General features: G+C 37.7%; 1 protein-coding gene across 8 annotated transcripts in view; it reads left to right on the top strand.

The window, feature by feature from the left end:
• ATM (ATM serine/threonine kinase) overlaps window positions 1–22,589 on the top strand; it is a 145,679-nt gene that overhangs the window by 14,277 nt on the left and 108,813 nt on the right. For all 8 annotated transcript variants that reach the window (XR_004270954.1, XM_032285673.1, XM_032285677.1 and 5 more), the window contains 8 exons: window positions 4,442–4,606; window positions 12,623–12,788; window positions 13,462–13,700; window positions 15,747–15,910; window positions 18,004–18,173; window positions 19,836–20,207; window positions 21,140–21,334; window positions 22,492–22,587. Coding sequence is in view for 7 of the 8 variants with exons in the window: in XM_032285673.1 (XP_032141564.1) it covers window positions 4,442–4,606; window positions 12,623–12,788; window positions 13,462–13,700; window positions 15,747–15,910; window positions 18,004–18,173; window positions 19,836–20,207; window positions 21,140–21,334; window positions 22,492–22,587 (1,567 nt within the window). In the remaining variant the exon portion in view is untranslated. The remainder of the gene's footprint in view (window positions 1–4,441; window positions 4,607–12,622; window positions 12,789–13,461; window positions 13,701–15,746; window positions 15,911–18,003; window positions 18,174–19,835; window positions 20,208–21,139; window positions 21,335–22,491; window positions 22,588–22,589) is intronic.

Here is a 22,589-nt window from a genome sequence, read left to right as displayed (position 1 = left end):
ATGTGCATCACCATGCCAGGCTAAATTTTTTCTTTTTTTAAAGAGATGTTATCTCACTGTTTTGCCCAGGCTGATCTTGAGCTCTTGGCCTTAAGCAGTCCTCTCCCTGCTCAGCCTCCCTAGTTATTGGCATTCCAGATGTGAGCCACCGTGCCTAGTGAAGGAATTAAAAATTACTGTGTTAATTACCCAGTCTTGGATCCCCTCTATACGTCCCCAGCCCTTTGGTAGAGGTACAGTCTTAATGATTGAATATACTTTCAAGACTCTCTTTTACATCTTTGAATAGCATTAAGAGTATTAAAAACCGACTGGGGGCAGTGGATCACTCCTGTAATCCCCAGTAATCCCAGCACTTTGAAAGGCAGAGGCAGGCAGATCGCCTGAGGTCAAGAGATGAGACCAGCTTGGCGAACATGGCAAAACCTCGTCTCTACTAAAAATACAAAAATTAGCCAGGCATGGTGGCACACGCCTGTAATTCCAGCTACTTGGGAGGCTGAGGCACTAGAATCATGTCTCAAACTACCAAAAAATAATAAATTTCAGGAAAGCCCTGAAATTGGTAAATATTTAGTAGAAGTATGCAGATTATTAGTGAATGATATTTCAGAATGGTGTTATGAGACTTGAGTCTAAGGAACAATGATTTAGTACGTTTTCCGCCTTTTCTTAGATGCCAGTATGTGTAGGTAGCTTGAAGCCCTTGTCAGAGACTCCAGCGGAGACAAAGGAAAGCTACAATGAGATATTCTACACCCGATTTTGCTCTATGTGGTGCAAAATATTGTATTTGCTAGTAACATTGGGATGTAGTAGGTACTTAATAAGAGAGTGAACGACAGAAAGATAACACATCAATTTTGTAGCCTACCAGAAAAGTTTGCAGCATGTACAATAATTTTGCCTTGCAGTGAACAGACCTTTTAATTGCAAAATTAACAATGGAGATTACATTTGAAAATACATCGACATGTTGGTTTATAAGAAAGAGTTGGTGGAATTATCAATGCAGGTCATGTAAATAGTTAGAAATTAATGTTTTTATTTACAGCTTCCTTTTCTTTCAAATCTGACTTTGTAACTTAATCCTCTTGAATCTTGGGACAAAACCAGGGAGTTACTACTCCCTCACCCCACTTCAGTTGTTTTTTCCCCAAAAGATTGGAGGGTTGATGAAAATTTAACATATGTCTAGACTTTGCCAGTCTTGCTTAGCATTGGTATCCAAGGTATGATGATAGAAATAGGGATTAGAAAAAAAGAACTGAAGGTTAGCTGAGAAGAAACAAGTAAGCAAATATTGTTCATTTGTCTCCTTTTTTTTTTTTTTTGACAGAGTCTTGCTTTGTTGACCAGGCTGGAGTGCAGTGATGCCATCTTGGTTCACTGCAGCCTCTGCCTCCTGGGTTCAAGTGATTCTAGTGTGTCAGCCTCTGGAGTAGCTGGGACTATAGGCATATGCCACCAGGCCCAGGTAATTTTTGTATTTTTAGTAGAGATTGGGGTTTCGCCATGTTGGCCAGGCTGGTCTCAAACTCCTGGCCTCAAGTGATCTGCCTGCCTCAGCTTCCCAAAATGCTGGGATTATAGGTGTGAGCTACCACGCCCAGCCTGTTGTTCATTTTTTTTTTTTTTTTTTTTTTTTTTTGAGATGGAGTTTCGCTCTTGTTTCTCAGGCTGGAGTGCAATGGTGTGATCTCTGCTCATTGCAAAGTCCGCCTCCCAGGCTCAATCGATTCTTCCGTCTCAGCCTCCCATGTAGCTGGGATTATAGACATGCACCACCACGCCTGGCTGATTTTGTATTTTTAGTAGAGATGGGATTTCACCATGTTCGTCAGGCTGGCCTTAACCACAAGTGATCCACCCGCCTCACCCTCCCAAAGTACTGGATTACAGGTGTAAGCCACCATGCCCCACCTGTTTCTTTCTTTATGTAAGCATTTGTCTGCTTTTGTACAAAGCTTAGAGTCTAGATAAAGCAAAACTCAGCTGTGAAAAATGTGAAGTTCCCTAAGATTTCTAGAAGTCTCTGCAGGTAGGCTGGGCGCGGTGGCACATGCCTCTAATCCTAGTACTTTGGGAGGCCAAATCCTAGTACTTTGGGAGGCAGACTGCTTAAGCCCAGGAGTTTGAGATCAGCCTGGATAATATGGCAAGACCTCCTCTCTATAAAAACACAAAAATTAGCCAGGCATGATGGTGAACACCTGTAGTCCCAGCTACTTAGGAGGCTTAGGCAGGAAGATTGCTTGAGCCCAGGTGGCGGTGGTTGCAGTGAGCCACAATTATGCTACTGCACTCCAGCCTGAGTGACAGAGTGAGATCCTGTCCCCAAAAAAAAAAAGTCTCTGCAGGCAACTTAGTTGTACTTTTAAGAAAGATGTGATCCTAGAAGTTTGAGACCAACTTGGGCAACATAGGGAGACCCCATCTCTACAAAAACTTAAAAAATTAGCTGGGCGTAGGGGCACTTGCCTGTAGTCCTAGCTACTTGGGAAGCTGATGTGGGTCAGTCCCTTAGACCCAGGAGGTCAAGGCTGCAGTGAGTCGTGATGGGCCACATGCACTCCAGCTTGGGTGACAGAGCAAGACTCTGTCTGAAAAACAAGCAAAACAATGAGAAAAAGGTCAACACATTTCTTGAAACACTTTCATATTTGGTAGAGGAAGGAGATACATTGGGATAAAGGATATAGGAAAATATGATTTTATTATATTAATTTCTGTAGTTATTCAACACAAATTAATTTTTATTGAGCATTTGCTATTAGGGCAGTCACTGGGCTTTTATGTCAGAATACAGAGATTAATTCTTTTGCCTAAGGATCTAATAATACAATGGATGTTTTAGATAAGAAAAATGTTATAGAGACTATAAGACCAGATGCACAGGGTGTTAGCAAAGAGGATCATATGGTTGTGCATTTCATAACTGGACAATGCCTAAAATTATGAAATAAGCCATAAGTGAAGATTATTTTGCAGTTATATCAGTGTATATTTATTTACCATAGTCTGATACTTGTGAATATAGCTAGTCTCATCATATGAAAACCCTAATCCAGAATATATTCATGTTTACATGATGCGTTGTGCTCTGCTCATAGTTATAGCAATACATATGTTCAATTTTAAGATTGTCAGTATTGAAATATGGCATTTCCACTGTGACATAAATATGATTTGCTGAAAATGAGAATTAGGGTATTTTGTTACCTTCAAGAATATGTGTCTAGTAATGCCAAGTTTTCAGAATCTCTAATAAGTAAATAATATGCTGTTAAAAATGACAACAGGGGTCATGCACAGTGGCTCATGCCTGTAATCTTGATCTCTTTGGGAGGCCAAGACAGGAGAATCCCTTGAGTTCAGGAGTTCAAGACCAGCCTGGGGAACATCATGAGAGATTCTGTCTCTCAGAAAAATAAAAAAAATTAGCTGGGCATGGCGGCACAACATCTATAGTTCCAGTTACTCAGGGGGCTGAGGTGGGAGGATCCCTTGAGCCCGAGAGGTTGAGCTGCTGAGGGCTGTGATCATAGCACTGCCCACCAGCCTGGGTGATAGAGCAATACTCTGTCTTAAAAAAAAAATACAGCCTGAGATATTTGTATGCCATAAATGCTACTATAGGACTTATAACTAATTTGGCTTTCCAAGGTAAACATTCTTCTTGTAATCTTATGTTATTTTCATAAATTCATTCTTTATAAAGAGTCCTAAAAAACTAGGGATCAGTTTTGGTATAAAACCAGAAATTGTGAATTATTAAGGATATAATTGTTTTAAGAATGATTGCTTTTCGAGGTGGGCAGATCACTTGGGGTCAGGAGTTCAAGATCAGCCTGACCAACATGGTAAAATCTCATCTCTACTAAAAATACAAAAATCAGCTGGGTGTGGTGGTGCACGCCTGTAGCATGTTGGTGCAAAACTATAGTCCCAGCTATTTGGAAGGCTGAGGTGGAAGAATCACTTGACCCTAGGAGGTGGAGGCTGCAGTGTGTCGAGATTGCAGCACTGCACTCCAGCCTGGGCGACAGAGCAAGACTCCATCTTAAAAAAAAAAAAAGAATGATTGTTTTTGCTATAAATTCCTAATAGAGGCATTGGCAAACTTACTGTGTAGAGAGGCCAGATAGTAAATTTTGTTTACTTTATAGGCCATGTAAGTCATCTTGGTCTTAATTACAAAAACAGCCATAGACAATAAATGAAGGGATGTGACTATCTTCCAATAAAATGTTATTTGCAAAAACAGGTAACTGGCTGAATTTTGCTTGGGGACATAATTTGCCAATTTTTTCTGTAAAGAAGAAGGTTAATTAATAGTAATTTCCCAAATGGAATTATTTAAATAGTTGTCATTCCAGGTGTCTTTTATTTTTCTTCAAATTTACTTTTTCTTTATTTGTTTTATTTTATTTTTAAATAGGAGCACCCAGGCTAAAATGTCAAGAACTCTTGAATTATATCATGGATACAGTGAAAGATTCATCTAATGTTGCCATTTATGGAGCTGATTATAGCAACATACTACTCAAAGACATTCTTTCTGTGAGAAAATACTGGTGTGAAATATCTCAGCAACAGTGGTTAGGTACGTTGGGAAGGTTGTTCTTTTTTGTGAATGTTTCCTCCTAAAATGAAACTTCACCAAAGAAAGCACTTGTCTGTATCCGTCTGTATCCCCCAAGTGACCTGACAGTGTAACAGTACTTTAGTAATATTATATGGTTATCAAACCCGACCCTTAATTTTTATTTATTTATGTAGCTTCTGAATTAAGTCACCAATAATATATCAGGTGCCTGATATCAGAGCTGGAATTACAGTTGAAAGATGTCATCTCCATTGTCAAGGAGTTGACAGTGGTAGAAGAAAACCCAAGTAAACCAGAGATTATAGTGCACTATGATACAGATATATTTCGGTGCAGTAGATATACAAAACAATGACACCTAAACTCAGCCATGATTCAAGTAGAAAGGAAGAGAACCAAGAGAGAAGTATCATGAAAGTGAAAGCAGGCTGGGTGCAGTGGCTCAGGCATGTAAACCCAGCATTTTGGGATGCCAAGGCAGGTGGATTGCTTGAGCCCAGGAGTTCAAGACCAGCCTGGGCAATACGGTGAAACTCTGTCTTTACAGAAAATAGCAGAGGTAGTGGCTCATGCTTGTAGTCTCAGCTACTTGGGAGGCTGAGGCAGGAGGATCACCTGAGTCCTGGAGGTTGAGGCTGCAGTGAGCTGTTATCACTTCACACTGCACTCCAGCCTGGGTGACAGAGTTAGACCCTGTTTCCATTAAAAAAAAAAAAAAAAAGTGAAAGCAAGAGACTTTAAAGTTCAAAGGGGTGTGGCTGACATTTTAAGTGTTGTAGAAGGGGACACAAAAGTTTCCATTGGATTAGGCACTTGGCACTCTACTCCTAAGGTAATTGAAATGAATTATATTAGAAGAGAATGTACAGGACCTAGTGACTCACTAGCTGTGTAGAGTGTATGCTAGGGAGGAATCTGGTATTGTTGCCTGTTTATAGCTGGGAGGTACTGAGAGACCACAAAGGAAAGAAGTTATGGTCAGAGACTGAAATATTTCAGTTTATTGATTTCAATGAAGGAGTATTTCTGGGTTTGAGAGTGAGTGAAAGTAGGATTTGACATTAACAAGATGACTGAGTCAGATGTCAAAGTCTTCTAATATGCCAGCTCTAAAAGTTTAGAAGCTTTTTTTTTCATGGAAAAGTATTTAAGCTAAATTTTGCTTGCTAAATTAAAAGACATTTGTCCATATTTTTTACTGCTACTATTTCAAAATGGGGTACATGTGAATCTCAGAACTACTAACTAATCAGTACCCTCACTCTGGGTTACATTCTATTGTTCCCACGAGAATAAACTCCTTCTCAGCTGTTGTACTAATTTCTTAGAAGTCATTTTGAGCCTTTATGTTACTCTGATGACAAGGTAGGCCGTGTCTGTAATAGGGCCCTCAACAAGCCTAGAGACAGCCTTTGGGGAATAGGCTGGTGACATCTAAGATACTCAGCCAGATCTTCCCCCAGTATGGCTGGTCATATTTAGGACATTTTAGATTATCACTTATAACCATGGCTGTCACTGAAACCAAGGCACTCTCTCCCCAATCTCTTTACTGTATTCTGTCATCTAGTGTGTCCTCTGAAACCCCCTTTTCATTTGTAAACTAACTACTGTTACTGCTTCTTTTTTTTTAAGCTAAACTTTGCTACTTCTTCCTGGATGTTACTTCTTATAATTAACCTTTTTGTCAAATATTTTTTTTTACTTAGCTTCCTTCTCTAAAACTTGCTTAGATGAGGACTCTGTGGAAGAAGTGCAGTCTATGCTCAAAATATATATTTGGTAGAGGTGGTGATTAAAGCCATGACTATGGGTGAGAAGAGTATAGGATGAGAAGAGAGGGATGAGAAGAATGGCCTAAGACTTAAGTCAGTGTTTCTGTATAAATTTTGGAATCAGCTTACGTATTCCTACAAAAGATCTTGCTGGGATTTTGATACTAATTGCATTGAAACTGTTGAACAATTTGGGAAGAATAGAAATCTTAACTATGTAGAGTTTTCCAATCCATGAACTCTCCATTTACTTAGGTTGTTTGTTTGTTTGTTTTTTGAGATGGGGTCTCTCTCTGTCACCCAGGCTGGAGTGCCAGTGGCATGATCTTGGCTCACTGCAACCTCCACCTCTTAGGTTCAAGTGATTATACTGCCTCAGTCTCCTGAGTAGCTGGGATTACAGGCATGTGCCACCACACCCAGCTAATTTTTGTATTATTAGCAGAGACAGGATTTCATCATGTTGGCCAGGCTTGTCTCAAACTCTTGACCTCAGGTGATCTGGCTGCCTTGGCCTCCCAGTCTGCTGGGATTATAGGCTTGAGCCACTGCACCGGCTACTTAGGTCTTTTTTGATTTCTTTCATTAGTGTTTTGTAATTGTCAGCATATAGTTTTTTTTATTGTAAATTGAGAATTTTTTTTCTTTAATTTTATTTTTTAAAAAATTAGAAACAGGATCTCACTTTGTTGCCTAGGCTGGTCTCAAATGCCTGGGCTCGAGTGATCCCCCTGCCTTGACCTCCCAAAGTGTTGGGATTATAGACATGAGCCACCATGTCCAGCTGCAAATTGACATTTATAATTGCATAAACATAAAGATTTTGGGTATGTTTTGTTAGATATATACTGCAGTAGTAAATTGCATTGTTTTTAACATTTTGATTTTCAAATTTTTCAATGTACAAAAATGATACAAAAGTACAGTTGATTTTTATATAGCGACCTTGTATTTTGGGATCTTGCTAAAATCACTTATTCATAAATCTAGTAGCTTTTTTTGATTGTTCTTTGGGATTTTCTTTGGAGACAAACGTGTCTGCTGCAAGCAGAAATTTTTTTTTCTTTCTTTCTGAGCCATGTGGCTTTTATTTTTGTGCCTTATTACATTGGCTAGGACCTCCAGTATGATTTTTTTAGTTGTGGTAAACAATATATAACATTTATCATTTTAACTATTTTTAAGTGTGCAATTGAATATTGTTGTGTAATCATCTCCACCATCTGTCTCCAGAACTTTTTTTCTATACTCAGTAAACAATAATTTACCATTCCCCCTGCCCCTAGCCCCTGGCAGCTACCATTCTACTTTCTGTCTCTATGAATTTGGCTGTTTCAGGTACTTTATTTTTATGAATTGAATGTTTATGTCCCCTCAATTATGTTGAAATCTCATTCCCAAAGGCATGGTATTTGGAAGTGTAGGATTTAGAAAGTAATTAGGTCATGTGGTTGAGCCTTCATGGATGGGATTAATGCCCTTATAAAAGGAGGCCAGAGAGCTAACTTGCTCTCTTTCTGCCATGCGAAGGTACAGTTTAAAGTTAGTAGTCTGCAGCTCCAAAGAGGGCCCTCACCAGAAACCCACAATGCTGGCATCCTGATCTCCTTTCAGCCTCCAAAATTGTGAGAAATAAATTTCTGTGGTTTCTAAGCCACTTAATCTATGATACTTTGTAATAGCAGCCTGAACTAAAGGACTCCTATAAGTATTTGTTCATTTGCAACTTGCTTATTACACTTACCAAAATGTCTTTGAGGCTCATTCATGTTATGGCATGTGTCTGAATTTCACTCTTTAAAAACTGAACACCATTCTGTTGTGTGTATATGCCGCATTTTGCTCATTCATTCATCCATTGGTGGATGGACATGGGTTGTTTCTGCCTTTTGATTATTGTGAATAATGCCACTGTGAACATGAGTATACAAATGTCTCTTGAGTTTCCTGCTTTCAGTTCTTTTGATTGTATACGCAGATGTAGAATTGCTAGATTGTGTAATTCTATAATTAATTTTTAAGGAATCAACATCCTGTTTTACACAGGAACTACACCATTTTACATTCTCACCAGCAGCACACAGGGTTTCGGTTTCTCTGCATTCTCACTAGCACAACTAATAGAAAATGAGGATTCCTCTTCCAGGCCTTGAAAGCTCTGCATAATTTTCCTTCTTCCTACCTGTCCAACTTAACTAAAGCTCTTCTAATTTCTGTGCTCAAGCTACACTGGCAATTATTCAGTTTCTCAAACCTAGAGGTTTCTTTTTTTTTTTTAAATGGACTTTTATCTTTTAGAGGAATTTTAAGTTTACGGTAAAACTGAGTAGAAAGTTCACTGGACACACACAGCATGCCCTACTATCAACATCTTGCACCAGTGGTACATTTGTTATAATCAACAAACCTATGCTGGGACACATCATTATTACCCAAAGTCCATAGTTATGTTAAAGTTCACTTTTGGTAGTATATATATTGTGGGTTTTTACAAGTGTATTGGCATTTTAAAAGATCTTTTTCTGTATCTAATGAGATGGTCATATTTTTTTTTCCTCTGGGGGAGAATGGTAACAATTATTCACTATTATAGTACCATACAGAATAGTTTTATTGCCAGAAAAATCCTCTGTGCTTCACCTGTTCATCCCTCCCCCCTTGCAAACTGTGGGAACCACTGATGTTTGTGCTCTCCATGGTTTGGCCTTCTCCAGCATGTCATATACAATTGTGCATCTCTTAACAATGTAGATATGTTCTGAGATACATCACTAGGCAATTTATTTGTTGTATGAACATCATAGGATATATTTATACAAACTTAAATGGTATAATCTACACACCTAGGTTATATCGTATTATTGCTCCTACACTACAAACCTGTGTAGCATGTTACTGTACTGACTACTGTAGGCAGTTATAACACAGTGGTAAATATTTGTGTTTCTAAACATATATAAACATAGAGAAGGTACAGTAAAAGCATGGTATAAAGAATAAAACATGGTAGACCTGTCTAGGGCACTTATCATGAATGGAGCTTGCAGGAGTGTGTAGTAATGTAAAGGCCTGGGATATTACTACACACTACTGTAGAATTTATAAACAAGCACTAAATTTAAAAATATATACTTTTCTTCTTCAGTAATAAATTAACATTAGCTACTATAACTTTTTTACTTTATAAACTTTAATTTTATAATAACACTAAGCTTAAAATACAAATGCATTGTATAGCTTTAGTTAGGTTAGACTTTTTGACTCTTGTAATAACACTTAGCTTAAAATACAAATGCATTGTATAGCTATACAAACATTTTTTCTTTATATACTTATAGGTGTTTTTTCTTTTGTTCTATAAGCTTTTTATATAAAATTATTACTACTCTATTTTTTCCTTTAGACTTTTTTGTTGAAAACAGAGACAAACACACACACTAGCCTAGGCCTACATAAGGTCAGCATCGTCAGTATCACTGTCTTCCGTCTCTGCATCTTGTCCCCTTGGGAGATCTTCAGGGATGTGCATGGAGCTTTCATCTCCTATGATAATGGTGCTTTATTCTGAAATGCCTCCTAAGGGACCTAACTGAGATGTTTTACTGTTTTGTTTTTTAAGAGGAAGAAGGAGGAATATAGTATAAAATAGTGATAAAAAACATAGTAGAGTAAGTACATAGACCAGTAACATAGTCATTTACCAGTAACTTAGTCATTTACTATAATTGTCAAGGTTTATGTACTGTACATGATTGTATGTATTATACTTTTAAATAACTGGCAGTGCAGTGGTTTTTTTAATACAAATATCACAAATGCTTGTGAGTAATTTCTTATGACATCACTAAGTAAATAGGAATTTTTCAGTTCTGATATAATCTTACATACCACCTTTTCATATTGCCATTTGTCATTGACCAGAATGTTGTTATGTTGTTACATAGTATGTGACTGTGGTTGGAATCCTAACAGTATGTATCCTTTCCACATTGGCTTCTTTCATTTAGTAGTGTGCAGTTAAAGATCCTCCATGTTTTTTTTGTTTTGTTATGTTTTTTGAGCCAGGGTCTCTCTTTGTCTCCCAGACTGGAGTGTGGTGGTGAGATCATGGCTCACTGCGGCTTCGACCTCCTGGACTCAAGTGATCCTCCCACCCCCTTCCAAGTATCTGAGACCACACACAAAAGCCATCACACCCTGCTAATTTTTCATTTTTAGTAGAGATAAGGTCTTTCTATGTTGCTTAGGCCAGTAACTTGAACTTGGCCTCCCAAAGTGTTGGGATTACAAGTGTGAGCCACCACTCTCAGTTTCTCCATGTCTTTTTATGGCTTGATAGGCTGAGGTGGGAGGATCACTTGAGCCCAGGAATCCAAATCCAGCCTGGGCAGCATAGTGAGACTTCTGTCTCTTAAAAAAACACACACAAAAAAGAGAGAAGACCAAAGTTACTGATATTAGAAATGAAATGAGATCTAATTACAGATCCTGTGGATATTAAAAGGATAACAGGGAAACCCTATAAACATCTGTATGGACATGAAGCTTAATTTAAATGGGGCAGTTCCTCAAACCTTGATTTGATACATTATCAAAAGTCATCCAATATAAAATAATCCAATATAAAATAGACTATTTGACTAGTCCCATCACTATGAAGAGAAGAAATTGAATCTATAATTTAAAGGCTTTCATGAGACAAATCAAGAACAAGATAAGGATGTGCACTCTCACCACTCCTTTTCAACATTATATTAGAGGTTCTAGCCAAGGGCAGTTAGACAAGAAAACTAAAAAGCATACAGATTGGAAAGGAAGAAATAAAACTTCCCTTTTGGAGATGGCATGATTGTCTATATAAATTCCTAGTAAACACAAGTATAACATTTTGTAATAATGTTATTTGGGAGCTGGGCACAGTGGCTCACACCTATAATCCCAGCACTTTCGGAGGCTGAAGTGGGTGGATCGCTTGAGGTCAGATGATGGCTTCCTCCAAAACAAAGGACAGATTTACTTATAGCCTATCCATTATAAAAAGCCTGGGATTTCTCTATTATAACTCAGTCCACTGTTTTTGCGGTGTCAAGTGTCCCACTTCATCTTGCCTTTGGTATTGGGGAACTGATGCAAAAATTAAGGTAGCCTGGCTACTATCATTGCAGTGAGAAATAAATTCTCCTTTTTCTCTTATCAAGAATCTCATGTCTCCTGCCAGCACCCATGAAACTGTCATACTGATTTGCCAGGTTATGCGTAGGGTAAAATCTCAGCCAGCCACAGTAGCTTATGCCTGTAATCCTAGCACTTCAGGAGGCCAAAGCAGGTGGATCACTTGAGCCTAGGAGTTCAAGACCAGCCTGGGCAACATGGCAAAATCCTGTCTCTACCTAAAAATACAAATCAGTTGGGTGTGGTGGTGTGGGCCTATAGACCCAGCTACATGGGAGGCTAAGATGGGAGGATCACCTGAGTCTGGGGAGATTGAGACTACAGTGAGCCATGATCTTTGCACCACACTCTAGCCTGGGTGACAGAGTAAGACCCTACATCAACAAAATAAGAAACAAACCAAGTAGACTAAAATCTCATACCCTTTATAAGTCTCAACATATTTTATGGACATTTTTCATCAAACAGTATTATTATTTTAAACTGTAGAGGCCAGGCCCAGTGGGTTACACCTATAATCCCAGCACTTTGGGAGGCCGAGATGGGTAGATTACTTGAGACCAACCTGGCCAACATGGTGAAACCCCATCTCTATGAAAAATACAGAAATTAGCCAGGCATGGTGGTGTGCACTTGTGGTCTCAGCTACTTGGGAGGCTGAAGCATGAGAATTGCTTGAACCCGGGAGACAGAGGTTGCAGTGTCCAGCCTGGACGACAGAGGACGACTCTGTCTCAAAACAATACAAAACCATGGAGTATGTACTGTAAGTGCCTTGTTAGGCCTGGATGAAGGAACATAGGCTTAGATAAGTTAACTAATGTTTCTGCAATCTGGCTCTTAAACTGTTGCTCTCACAGCAGTTTATAGTTGTTCCTGTCTTAAAGGCATTTTATATAAGATAAAATTAAACATTGATGGAGTACTTTTCGTATGTTAAAAATAGATGAGTGCAGGTTTAAAATCTTTTTTCTGTATGGGATTATGAATATATAAATTGAATTGTGACATTTAATACATTTTGATTTCTAAAAACATGACTAATAACTTTTTTTTTTTTTTAAAGAATTGTTCTCTGTGTACTTCAGGCTGTATCTGAAACCTTCACAAGATGTTCATAGAGTTTTAGTGGCTAGAATAATTCATACTGTTACTAAAGGATGCTGTTCTCAGACTGATGGATTAAATTCCAAATTTTTGGATTTGTTTTCCAAGGCCATTCAGTGTGCGAGGTAATGTAATCTCTTTTTCTTTTGTTTTGTATTGAAATACTTTTGACCTTCTTGCAAGACCATGCTTTAGATTCAATAACTAAAAATTCTACCTTTAAATAAAGCATTGATCCATCATAACAGAACTAGTGGATTCCTAAAGAGACAACCAAGTCTAACACTTCCTGAATATCCAGTATGCAGAACACTCAACACTACATGATGTTCTCAAGTGGGAGATGTGTCTTGCTGATGTTCTGATGACCAGGAAAGTTAAATATCCTCTTAATCGTTACATTTCCCCCATTTTGAGGATGGTTGTAATATATTGAGAATAAGATAAAATAGGAATATATTTGGGAAGTATTCCTGTTGTACATTTGTTTGGCATTATTTAATTTATAATGTGGAACATTTTATAAATGTTGCTACAGATCAGTTTTGTTTATTTTTAGACCATGTTTTAGCAGCAGGGAGAGCTAACAGAAGTGGTCTCTTAGCACCAGATAAGAACTAATTTTTTGTTAGTTTGAAATAATGCTGTGATTTGTTTTTAGTGAGTAGTTTTGAAATTAAGGCTTTTGTTTGAAAATTAACGTCTTTTTTCTTTCAGCATGCCATTTCATAACTGTCTTTAATTTGTGTACTTTGTTCCCCCTGTTATACCCAGTTGAGTTTGTTTGTTTTCTCACAGACAAGAAAAGAGCTCTTCAGGTCTGAATCATATTCTAGCAGCTCTTATTATCTTCCTCAAGACTCTGGCTGCCAACTCTCGAATTCAAGTGTGTGAATTAGGAGATGAAATTCTTCCCACCTTGCTTTATATTTGGACTCAACATAGACTTAATGATGCTCTAAAAGAAGTCATTATTGAATTATTTGAACTGCAAATTTATATCCATCATCCAAAAGGAGCCAAAACCCAAGAAAAAGGTATAAAAAAAATGTTTACCATTTTGAATTTGCTTCTTCATTCAAACCTAAAGGCTTAAGTATAAAATTAGTGTTCTGTAGAAGGATATGACTTTCCTCTGGATTGCTCTAGTTGATAATGTTAATTAGTCATGAGAATGTTTTTCATTGAGTTTTTAGAATTTGAAGCAGTGGTTGCAAATTCTGTTATGCCTTTCTGTGTGTTCAATACGATGTTAGGTATTACGGGAAATACAAACAAATATGAGACATTGTTCCCTCTAGGAGCTGATTATGCATGAATACTTCAGTACTAAGGGGTCTGGCACAGACTGTAGGGCCAAAGAATTTAAAGAAAGCAGGATCTTGTTTATCCACCTATTGATTTTATTAGAAGATAAAACATAAATTGGACTAAAACCAGTCAGATTATTCAGCTCTTGAGGAAGATCCATACATATTACTTTCATAGAAATGTGAGGCAGAAAAAGGGAAATTACTGCCTTAAGCCTCCTAGTTACTCTAGGGCCTTGTTTCCCGGAAAAAAAACGAATCCCTTGTTTTCCTTGATTCCTTCATATTTGTCCTACACTAAGAAAGTATTGCTCAGAAGGTATAGTGCTTTTCAGTAGTTAGGAACTTTATTGGCTGGAACTGGAGTTTCCTCATGCTCTGTCTATTACTGCCTTTGGACTTTTGCTAGCCTTTGGACCAATTCATCAAGGCTAGTATAATGACTTTTTTAAGACAGCATACTACATTGAGTAATAGCAGCTATAATGGAGGAAATGTGTTATAGCCACTTTTTATTTTTTGAGACAGAGTCTCACTGTTGCTCTGGCTGGAGTGCAGTGGCATGATGTCAGCTCATTGCAACTTCTGCCTCCTGGGTTCAAGCAATTCTCCTGCCTCAGCTTTCTAAGTAGCTGGGATTACAGGTGCTTGCCACCACGCCTGGCTAATTTATGTGTTTTAGTAGAGATGGGGTTTCACATGTTGGCCAAGCTGATCTCGAACTCCTGAACTCAAGTGATTCACCCACCACGGCCTCCCAAAGTGCTGGGATTACAGGCGTGAGCCACTGCACCGGGCTGTGTAGCCACTTTTTATCAAAAGTAGCTGTGTATGTGTTTCTAATATGTATATTTAGGTAATGTGTAACCCATGAAACCACTGTAAGTGAAAGAACAGTGAATTTTTATAGTTTTTCATCTTTTACCCACCTCTCACCTGGATGAAGATGAGGCTTATTAGGAGGTGATATGATATGTCTAGGGATTTAGTTAACTGTGTATTTAGGATGAATTTAAAATTGACAGGATGCGGAGGATGCCAGAAAAGCTAATGTAGTTTCAGACTACATTAATAGATTTTATGGTACTTTGTTTATGGGAAATAATAGACATTTGTTCCACATACTAGTCAGACCACAGTTGGAGTATTATGTTCACCACATTTTGTACAGTTAGCATTTCAAGTTGACTGGAATATGTCTTGGGAAAGATGACTGAAATGGTGAGAAGTCTGGTTAATATGTCATTTGTATATTAGTTGAAGGAACTGGTAGTATTTTTCTCTTTGGCCAAAAAAAGATATACAGAGAACTTGGTTCTCATATGAAAGAGGGAACATATTGATCGTATTTGCCTCAGGTGGGAGAATAAATTGGAGAAAGGCAGATTTTAGGTCAGAATATGGAAGAAATTTATAAGAAATACAGTTATCTAGGCTGCGTGTGGTGGCTCATGCCTGTAATCCAAGCACTTTGGAGGCCAAGGTGGGCAGATCACCTGAGGTTGGGAGTTCAAGACCAGCCTGACCAACATGGTGAAACTCCGTCTTTAAAAAAAAGAAAAAGAATAAAAGAAATACAGTTATCTAAATGTAAAATAGAGAGTTAGGAAATAGAGTTTGTCAAGGATCTTGTCAGATGAGGTGTTAGTACTGGATGGAAAGTTGGACCAGATGTCTAATATTGATGCAGCTTGACAGCTGAATACTTTTGTGGGAGCTAGCAGTGCAAACAGAGTACATGAATAAATTACATTTCAATTTTTTGGATTACAGGTGCTTATGAATCAACAAAATGGAAAAGTATTTTATACAACTTATATGATCTGCTAGTGAATGAGATAAGTCATATAGGAAGTAGAGGAAAGTATTCTTCAGGATTTCGTAATATTGCCGTCAAGGAAAATTTGATTGAATTGATGGCAGATATTTGTCACCAGGTACAGTAAGTAGGTCATGTCACATTTAGAAATTTCCTGTTAGTTTTTTTATTTTTAACTGGGCTTTTAAAACTGGTGTTCTCACAAAAAGCCTATAAAATTACTCTATACATGTAACTATTCCTTTCAAAATATCAGAAATTATTTGGAATTACCCTTTTAACTTAAAAGTTAATGCTTTTGCAGATATTGGACTTAGTGAAAACGAGCAATGAACTTTTCCATTCTTAAATGATTGCCTGTAGGAAATAAGGTGACTATAATCCTAATGTTTCTTTCCTTTTTCCTTTCTTTTCCTTCTTCCTTTCCTTTCCTTTCTCCTTTTCTTTTCCCTTTTTCCTTTTTCCTTTCCTTTCCTTTTTCTCTTCCTGTTTTCCTCTGTCGCCCAGGCTGGAGTGCAGTGGCATGATCTTAGCTTACTGCAACCTCTGCCTCCCAGGCTCAGGTGATCCTCCTGCCTCAGCCCCCTGAGTAGCTGGTACTACAGGCATGTGCCACCACGCCTAACTAATTTTTCATAAAGGCAGGGTTTCACCATGTTTCCCAGGCTGGTCTAGAACTCCCGAGCTCAAGTGATTTGCCCACCTTGGCCTGTCAAAGTGCTGGGATTACACGAATGAGCCACCGTGCCCAGTCTGTTTCTTTTTTTGCAATTAAGCTAGAGTTCACATAGTAAAATTCATGATTTTAAATTGTACATTTCTGTGGTTTTTAGTATTTTTACTATGTGTACAACCATCACCACTAATTTTAGAACTTTTTTTTTTTTTTGAAATGGAGTCTTGCTGTGTCCCCCAGGCTGGAGTGCAGTGGTGCCATCTTGACTCACTGCAACCCCTGCCTCCCAGGTTCAAGTGATTCTCCTCTCTCAGCCTCCCAAGTAGTTGGGACTACAAGTGCCCACCACCACGCCCAGCTAATTTTTGTATTTTTGGTAGAGATGGGGTTTCACCCTTTTGGCCAGGCTGGTCTCAAACTCCTGACCTTGTGATCCACCCACCTTGGGCTCCCAAAGTGCTGGGATTACAGGTGTGAGCCACAGCGCCTGGCCCAAAATTTTTTTAATCATCCCCAAAGAAACCTCATACCTTCTTAGCATTTAGTCCCAATTCCTTGCATCTTCTAGATCCTAGTAACCAGCCACTAATCAATCTTGGTTTTTGTGAATTTTCCTGTTTGGGACAGTTCATTTAAATGGAATCATACAACATGTGGTCTTTTATGTCTGCTTTCTTTCACTTAGCATAATGTTTTCAAAGTTCATCCATGTTTTACCATGAATCAGTACTTCATTTTTATTGCTGAATAATATTCAGTTGTATTGATATACTCCATTTTACTTGTTCATCAACTGATGGCCTAATGTTTTTTAAATAAAACTGTTTTCCCCAGATATTTGGTTAACATACTGGGTAGTAATTTCATTCTGTCAAATATTTTCTTAATGGTAAATTTAAAAAATTGAATCCCTTTGAAAGTAAAGGTTTTTGCTTTGCTTTTAGATTTCTTGGTGCTTTTAGTAAGTGTTCCCAGGAAATAAAACTAATGTGTTACTTGGTAATACCTGCTTTCTAAGAGTGCCTTTATTGTCATGCAAGCTGTTTGTTTTTTACCATGTTATCAGATTTATATGTTTCTATGATTTGTTACTCTTGCTTTATGAATTAATTCCCTGTATCTTCATTTCAGAAGGAATTTTTTTTCCCCCAATGAAATATTATAAGACAGTAGCAATGAAAAAAGTGGATATGGCTGGGCGTGGTGGCTCATGCCTATAATCCCAGCACTTTGGGAGGCTGAGGCGGGTGGATCATCTGAGGTAGGGAGTCCAAGACCAGCCTGACTTACATGGAGAAACACCATCTCTATTAAAAATACAAAATTAGCTCGGCATGGTGGTGCATGCCTGCAATCTCAGCTACTCTGGAGGCTGAGGCAAGAGAATCACTTGAACCCAAGGGCCAGATGTTGCAGTGAGCAAGATCGTGCCATTGCTCTCCAGCCCCTGGGCAACAAGAGTGAAACTCTGCCTCAAAAAAACAAAAGAGAAAAGAAAAGAAAAAGAAAAAAGTGGATTTATTTTTATTTTACAGGTTTTTAATGAAGATACCAGATCTTTGGAGATTTCTCAATCTTATGCTACTACACAAAGAGAATCTAGTGATTACAGTGTACCTTGCAAAAGGAAGAAAATAGAACCAGGCTGGGAAGTAATAAAAGATCACCTTCAGAAGTCACAGAATGATTTTGAACTTGTGCCATGGTAAAATGTTATCATTTTCTCATTCAGTGTCATTTTAGTCTCTTATTTTTCAGAAAACTTTCAATGGAATCCTTTAATCTCAGCCAGAACTAAGTCATTTGTTTACTCCCAAACCTGTTACTACCAAAGGGATATGTGATTGCATGACAAATGAGATAAATTGTTAATGGCTCATTTGCTGGGGCCAAGGGTGGGCCTACCTTTGCTAATCATATTGTCATAGCAAGTTAAGAAGGCAGACTGGCTGTCTGGTAGGCAATTAGAAATGTGTACCTCATGGAATTCACTGAATTGTACACTTCAACAAAAGATTTTAGCATACATAGCGCCTTTTAATAGAATTAGGAAGAAGTTAAATGTAACCTTAAGAAATAACAATAATTTTTACTTTATACGATGATAATAAGTTATTTTCTCTTATTTTTCTGTCTTTATTCTCATATGACATTCACATATATTTAAATAATTAAATAAATTATGGAATACTTTGGAATCCCAAATATTAGGTCTGGTAAGGATGGTTAGAATTTGTCTAATTCAGCCTGTTGCCTTTACTGAAAAGAAACTGAAACGCAGAGAGGTTAAGCAAGTTGTGTAAGGACAGAGATTTATAGATTATAGTCATAGTTAGATACCTGTTGCTTCAGTGCATGTTTATATGGTTAAGGGTAGCTATTTAAGATTTTTCATTTGTCCATTTAGTCAAGAGTTATTTATTGAACACCTGCTATGTGCCAAGTGTTGGGGATATAGAGATGAATAACATAAGATTCCTATTCTTAAGTACCACACATTCTAGAAAATACATAGCAAATATTTATCGGATTAACTGAATTAATATAAAGGAAAAACAGTTTTTTGGGTTTCTTTGTTTTCCTGTTTTAGAGGAATAGTTTTGGTGACTAAAGAGCAAGGATGAGGCCGGGCGTGGTGGCTCACGCCTGTAATCCAAGCACTTTGGAGGCCAAGGCAGGCAGATCACCTGAGGTCAGGAGTTCAAGACCAACCTGACCAACATGGTGAAACCCTGTCTTTAAAAAAAAAAAAAAAGAGCAGGGATGTACAAGATAACTCAGAAATAAAATCTTGCTAATTTATTTATTTTTTATTCTTTTCTGAGATGGAGTCTTGCCTGTCACCCAGGCTGGAGTGCAGTGGCGCGATCTCAGCTCACTGCAACCTCTGCCTTCCGGGTTCAAGCAATTCTCCTGCCTCAGCCTCCTGAGTAGCTAGGATTACAGGTGTGTGCCACCATGCCCAGCAATTTTTGTATTTTTGGTAGAGACGAGATTTCACCACTTTGGCCAGGCTGGTCTTGAACTCCTGACTTTGCAATTCACCCACCTAAGCCTCCCAAATGCTGGTATTACAGGCATGAGCCACTGTGCCCGGCCCAAATATTGCTAATTTAATATCCTTTAAAATATTTGTTTGAGGGAAATTTAACAACTTACCCAGGTAGCCAAAACGTTGACAATTTTCCTGCCAGTTGGTAGGAAGTAGGACATAGTAACTACTAAGAGCCAGTTTGTCTTGAGAATACTATGGAAATGATGATGGTGATTCTCTAATTATGATATTGTAAGAGTAACTGTCTATATATTTCTTTTTAGTTTGTTAATGCAATTTAATAGTTTTCAAATTATCCTTTTTATTTTTTAGGCTACAGATTACAACCCAATTAATATCAAAGTATCCTGCAAGTTTACCTAACAGTGAGCTGTCTCCATTACTGATGATACTCTGTCAGCTTCTACCTCAACAGCGACGTGGGGAACGCACACCATATGTGTTACGATGTCTTATGGAAGTTGCATTGTGTCAAAACAAGAGGTCAAACCTAGAAAGCTCACAAAAATCAGATTTATTGAAACTCTGGAATAAAATTTGGTGTATTACCTTTCGTGGTATAAGTTCTGAGCAAATACAAGCTGAAAACTTTGGCTTACTCGGAGCCATAATTCAAGGTAGTTTAGTTGAGGTTGACAGAGAATTCTGGAAGTTATTTACTGGATCAGCCTGCAGACCTTCATGGTAAGTTTAACATGCATTATGTCATACTTTACAGAAACACAAACGTACATTCTGTCACACACACACACACACACACACACACACACACACTCTCTGTCTCACACTGTAGACCTTCATGGTAAGTTTACAGAAACACACACACACACACACACACACACACACACACACACACACACACACACACACACACACACACACACACACCCCTGATCATTTTCCTAGTTTGTTACTTCAGTTAAAGATGTTAAATTCTATTGTTACTTCAGTTAAAAATGTTCAATTTTATGTCAGATGCTTTTCTTGTTTGGCCAAGAAGACTTAATAAATGCGTAAGTGAATTTAGTTTCAAATGTTGAGAAATTATTAAGGCCTAATTTTAAGGAATTTCCTTTTTTATTAAAAAATTTTTAATTGATCTACAATAGAGTTACATATTTTCCAGGTACACATGGTAATTTGATATACTCATATAATCAAATCAAGATAATCAGGCTATCATCACCCTACATATCTTTTCTTTATGCCAGGAACATTTGAATTATTCTCTTCTTGTTATTTTGAAATGTATAATAGATTAATGTTACCCATAGTCACCCTACTCATCTATCAGACACCAGGTCTTATTCGTTCTAATTGTATATGTGTATCCAAAAGAATTTCTTTAAAGAATTATACAGAGTTTAAATCTCTTTTATGTGCAATTTATCATTATTTATTCAATAGCTTTGTTCTTATTGTAGTACTGCACACTGCTAATAAAAGAACTATTTTTTAATCAAGAATCTTTCCAAATATAATCAGACTTTTCACAGTTTTTATGTTCACTTGGTCAGCTTAACTAAATGGATGTGCCAGGCACTGTCCTAATAGATAGACAGGTCTTTGCCCCCCCAATAGCTTGCTTTTCACAATTGTCCTTTGTTTTGTTATAGTCCTGCAATATGCTGTTTGACTTTGGCACTGACCACCATTATAGTTCCAGAAACAGTAAAAACGGGAATAGAGCCAAATATATGTGAGGGAAATAAAAGCTTTTCTTTAAAGGAATCAATAATGAGATGGCTCTTATTCTATCAGCTAGAGGATGACTTAGAAAATAGTACAGAAGTGCCTCCAATTCTTCACAGGTAATTTAAGTTCATTAGCATGCTGCTGGTTTTTTTGTTTGTTTTATCAGGCTCTCTCCACTTACTTGATGCCAGGTGGCTTTATTCTATAATGATAATGCAGAATTTCCCAGATCTAGCCTTAATTATTAAATATTCCATTTGTTTTGACAGTTATCTGAGTCTTTATGCCTGATTGCTTCTGAAATAAGGGGTTGTCTCACTGTGAGAATATGGGGAGTATGCATATAATTCTTTGAGCATTTATGTGTTCCTCTCTGATTTTTTTTTTTTTTTTTTGAGATGGAGTCTCACTCTGTCACCCAGGTCACCCAGGCTGGAATGCAGTGGCACAATCTTGGCTCACTGCCACCTGCACCTCCTGGGTTCAAGCAATTCTCTGCCTCAGCCTCCTGAGTAGCTGGGATTACAGGCACCTGCCACCATGCCCGGCTAATTTTTGTATTTTTAGTGGAGACGGGGTTTCGTCATCTTGGCCAGACTGGTCTTGAACTCCTGACCTCATGATCCACCCACCTTGGCTTCCCAAAGTGCTGGGATTACAGGTGTGAGCCACTGCACCTGGCCTCCTTTCTGATATTTTTAATAGAATATGGGGGTATGCATGAAGAATGTTCATATAATTCTTTGAGCATTTATGTGTTCCTTTCTGATTTTTTAAATGAATAAGTCCATATATCTGAGTCATGTAGATCCTGGATCCTTTCTCATCATAGGAGTATCTTCTGGGTGAAATACGTTTTATTAATGAGGAGAGGAAATAAGGAAGACAAAACAGGATGTAAGCGCTAGGATAAAGGAACTGAGTCACTTGTCCTCTTAGCCTTTCCACAGATGGTAACTGGAACCAAATGATTGGAGAGGAAACCTCTGAATGGATCCATTTACTTTTGCTTTAATTTTATAACCTTTTATTATTTCAGAAATGATCATGAGACAGGATCTTGTTTCTAAATAGTATTGGAAATGATAGTAACAATGGTTGTCCTCCTTAAATTATCCTTTTAGATATTAAGAAATTCAGTGTAGATGAAAGCAATTTTAATCTAGGATCCAAATTTCAGAAGTCAAGAATTATAGCTAAACATGGATGTTAAAGTTTAAAGTATTCTTTACATGACTTTTGGTCTTAAGTGAAGCTTTTTTTTTCTTTATAGTAATTTTCCTCATCTTGTACTGGAGAAAATTCTTGTGAGTCTGACTATGAAAAACTGTAAAGCTGCAATGAATTTTTTCCAAAGTGTGCCAGAATGGT

Source organism: Sapajus apella, unplaced genomic scaffold (assembly GCF_009761245.1).
Source record: "Sapajus apella isolate SASKATOON/1434 unplaced genomic scaffold, GSC_monkey_1.0 scaffold16, whole genome shotgun sequence".
In the NCBI taxonomy this organism is placed as follows: Eukaryota; Metazoa; Chordata; class Mammalia; order Primates; family Cebidae; genus Sapajus; species Sapajus apella.
This window is presented reverse-complemented; position numbering and strand designations above follow the sequence as displayed.